General features: G+C 46.1%; 1 protein-coding gene across 1 annotated transcript in view; it reads right to left on the reverse strand.

Moving 5' to 3' along the window:
* Positions 1 to 751: 751 nt before the first annotated feature.
* LUZP1 (leucine zipper protein 1) overlaps positions 752 to 4,188 on the reverse strand; it is a 69,183-nt gene continuing 65,746 nt past the window's right edge. The window contains exons 3-4 of the mRNA XM_014056039.2: positions 4,118 to 4,188; positions 752 to 913 (exon numbers count right to left, since the gene is read on the reverse strand). The exon at positions 4,118 to 4,188 is cut by the window's right edge and continues 102 nt beyond it. Coding sequence (XP_013911514.2) covers positions 4,129 to 4,188 — 60 coding nt within the window. The 3' untranslated portion in view covers positions 752 to 913; positions 4,118 to 4,128. The remainder of the gene's footprint in view (positions 914 to 4,117) is intronic.

The following is a 4,188-nucleotide window of genomic DNA, read 5'->3' on the forward strand; positions in this document are numbered from 1 at the left end:
TTTGATGGGGAGCAGAGCGGGAAGATTGCCGATGAGATTTGTCGTTGTGGGACCCCAAATCTGGCTGGGTTTGCAAGGAGTGTGCTGTGCCAACAAGAAAGGAAGCAGCTGTTTTGAGGCCGAAGAGAACCCAGAAACCGCTCCAATCCCTGCCGGTGGAGCAGGAGACGGTGGAGGAGATGCATCTCAATTTATTGCTTCTCTGGATGGCTCAATCAAACATCGGTATGAGAGGCCAAACTGTTGCAGTCCGAGTGAGGAGGAGGAGGAGGAGGAGGAGGAGGAGGAGGAGGAGGAGGAGGAAGAAGAAGATGCTGCTACAGGGAAGCAATGGCCCATGAACCCCCACTAGGCCATTCTTCAAGAGCTGTGGCCACGAGGTGTCAGGTCAATGGCTCTCCGAAGCTGAGGACCAGCAGGCAGAGGCCCAAAGTGGTTTTCCATGGGACTTTCAAGTCAAACCAAACCAAAAGCTGCTCCGGGAATGGAGTCCATAAACACCCAAGGCAAATGTCCAAAGTTCTTGAATGCTTCCAAGAAGTTGCCAGCTGAGGGTCTCCATTGATTCGCGCTCAGTAAAAGTCCCGGAGTGGGATTCCCCTGAGCAAAGTCTCCACATCCTCCTTCGTGGAGGAGGAGGAGAAGGAGAACGCAAAGCCTTCGTTAAAAGAAAAGTCCATCTGGGGTTGGGGTGTTCTTTTTTTGTTTGGTGTGTGTGTGTGTGTGTGTGTGTGTGTGTGTGTGTGTGTGTGTGTGTGTGTGGAAGAGGGAGAGTACTTGAGCACTGAAAGGGGGTAAAAGGTCAGGCACCGAATCAGCCCCCATCCCCCCCATGGTGGACTGGCATCAGCAGCAGCGGGAGAAAGATGGCATTCCAGGTCTGGAAGTCATGCAAACTGCAACAGGAAATAAGCTGGGGATACAGAGAGAGAGAGAGAGAAAGAAAGGACAACATCAAATGTCAGTTTTAGAGCTAGTTTGGTGTAATAGTTAAGATGCTGGCCTAGAAACCAGGAGACTGTGAGTTCTAGTCCCGCCGTAGGCATGAAAGCCATCTGGGTGACTTTTGGGCCAATCACCAGGAGACTGTGAGTTCTAGTCCCGCCTTAGGCATGAAAGCCATCTGCGTGACTTTTGGGCCAATCACCAAGAGACTGTGAGTTCTAGTCCCGCCTTAGGCATGAAAAGCAGATATGTGCCTTTGGGCCAATCACCAGGAGATTGCGAGTTCTAGTCTCACCCTAGGAATAAAAGCCAGCTGGGCCAGTCATTCTTCCTCAGTCCAACCCATTTCACAAGGTTGTTGTTGTTGTTGTAGGGAAAATAAAAAGGGGTAGTAAGAGTTGTGTTTGCTGCCTTGGATACGCTACTTCAGTCACATTGGACAAAACCTCAAACCTACATTCTGAGGTGAATCTATTCAAGAACCTCAGGAGGCCATTAAGGGGCTTCCTTCCACACACACAAAAACCTCCATTCTGTATTCAGGCCAATTCAGATGCTGCATACGAAGGTCTGAAACTGGAGAGCTGCATGCAACGTAATTTCATTTTAATGTATGCTGATTAGTGTACATTCAATGTGACAATAAAGTTATTCTAAGTCTAAAGTCTCTTTTGAAAGCCATATATTAAAAATTCTTGAGGGACAATTGTGCAAGGCCCAGCACGGAAGCCTCACAGTAGTTTCCACATGTAGAAATTTTAATCCAGGACATTTTCATGTAGATTCTTATGATTTATGTATGCCCTGAGCTCCATCAATATGTCCTTAAGCAGGGGTCCTCAAACTTTTTGAACAGGGGGGCTGATTCACAGTCCCTCACACTGTTTGGGGGGGGGGGCCGGCAAGGAGGGCATGGCTAGGTGGTCATGTGACTAGGTGGGCATGGCCAATTTAGCAGCCCATTTTGCCTTTGTGCTCAGGGTGCTTGTTCAACCTAAGGAATCTATTTACTTAAGATCCCCCCCCCCCCAAGGAAAAACAGCGCAAACTTTCTTGCCACTTGCCTAACTTCATTACAACAGCAACTTCAGGCTCCTTAAAATAGGCCATTAAAAAAAGAAGAAAACAGGGATTTCCTTCAAAATAACTTCTGATCGTAGGTTTCAGATGACCACACAATAAACCAGACTGAGAATTGCACTGATTAAGACTGCAACTAAAATCCCCAAGATGGGCATTGAGACATATTGGAAGCAGGAGGAAGAAGGCGAGAATCAACACACACACACACACACACACACACAAACTCCAATGGTGAATTAAGGAGGGATAATGGTCCCTCAGACTGTTGGGGGCTGGACTATAGTTTGAAAATGAACAAATTTTTATGAACGCTGCACATATCTTCATATGTAGTGCAAAAAATTTTTTTTGAACTAATACAATATTTAAAATTAAGAACAATTTTAACCAACATAAATATACTACTAATTCAATGGGAAGCATGGGCCTGCTTATTTTGGATTACAGGGCTAAAGGTCTTTTGAGCCTGGAGGAGAATTCACAAATTGATTTGCTTTTTGCCACACTTGTGCAAGTGTGTATATATACACACATGAAAATCTACCAAAATTGTTCAGCCACCAATTTGGTAGATGTACTTTATATGTGGGAAAAATCAATGCATTTGAATTAGTGTTAGCCAACTTCAGCTGATTTTGAAAAAGCTAGGAAATGTGGAGACATTTTACAGTCTTAGTACACCTCCTTATTTTGGTATGACTTCCGGCAATTTCCAAGTAATTGGAGTAGTTTAAGAGTTAACAAGAGCATCACATTTCTATCAGAATAGAGCTGGAAGGGACCTTGGGGGTCTTCTAGTCCAACCCCTTGTCCAAGCAGGAGACCCTATACAATTTCAGACCAGTGGCTGTCCAGTATCTTCTTAAAAGCATCCAGTGATGAAGCTCCCACAACTTCTGAAGGCAACTTCTGTTCCACTGGTTAATTGTCCTCACAGTTAGGAAGTTTCTCCTTAATTCCAGGTTGCTTCTATCCTTCATTAGTTTCCACCCATTGTTTCTTGTTCTTGCCTTCTGGTGCTTTGAAAAATAAATTGAACCCCCCCCCCCCTATTCTTTGTGGCAACCCCTCAAATACTGGAACAGTGTTGTCATGTCACCCTAGTCCTTCTTTTCTCTAGATTAGCCAGACCCAAATCCTGCAGCTGTTCTTCCTATGTTTTAGTCTCCAGGCTCTCTACATGGGGCTGCCCTTGAAGAGCACCTGGAGGCTTCAACTGGTCCAGAATGCGGCTGCGCGGGTTATCATGGGGGCACCTAGGTGCTCCCATGTTGCACCCCTTTTAGGCGGCCTGCACTGGTTGCCGGTTGTCTTCCAGGTGCGATTCAAGGTACTAATTATGATCTTTAAAGCGCTCCATGGCTTAGGCCCAGGGTACCTGCGAGACCACCTACTGCCACAGGTAGCCTCCCACCCTCCAGTGCGATCCCACAGAGTTGGCCTCCTCAGGGTGCCGTCGGCCAGACAGTGTCGGCTAGTGACCCCCAGGGGGAGAGCCTTCTCTGTGGGAGCGCCTTCCCTCTGGAATGAGCTGCCCCCGGATCTTCCTATAATCCCCGACCTCCGATCCTTCCGACGCGCCCTAAAATGTTGGCTTTTCCAGCAAGCCAGCCTGGCCTGAACAAAACAAAATAAATTATTGATCATTGTTAATTTTAATTTGAATTTTTTAAAAAACAAATATGTTATTGTCAATTCTTATTGGGTTTGTTTGGGTTATTCTATTTAATTTTTTTTTTAACTTTTGTATTATGTGTTTAATGTTGTACGCCGCCCTGAGTCCTTGGGAGAAGGGCAGCATATAAATCTAATAAACCTAAACCTTTGATCCTCTTAGTTGCTCTTCTCTGCACTCCCCCCCCCCAAAAAAAAAGTCTCAACATTTTTTTTTGTAAACTGGACGCAGTATTCTAAGTGTGGTCTTACTAAGGATTTTGTACTTATGCTTCAGGTGATTTGAGACAGCTTTCCTTCCCAATCAAACTTGCAAGGTTGTTGTGGGGAAAGGGAAAAGAAAGGAACCCCGTCTGGGCTGCCCTGAACAAAAAGACAGAACAAAGCAAAGGAAAAGATTCAACCTGTGCCTTACCCTCAGCCGCTTCAGTGGGCTTCCGAGTGGTCTCTGGACCACCGTCTCCGTTCCTCAGCCCTGCTGCTCGG

The sequence above is a fragment of the Thamnophis sirtalis genome, unplaced genomic scaffold (genome assembly GCF_051295495.1).
Source record: "Thamnophis sirtalis isolate CommonGarterSnake01/CBP01778 unplaced genomic scaffold, rThaSir2_p1.2 scaffold_13, whole genome shotgun sequence".
In the NCBI taxonomy this organism is placed as follows: Eukaryota; Metazoa; Chordata; class Lepidosauria; order Squamata; family Natricidae; genus Thamnophis; species Thamnophis sirtalis.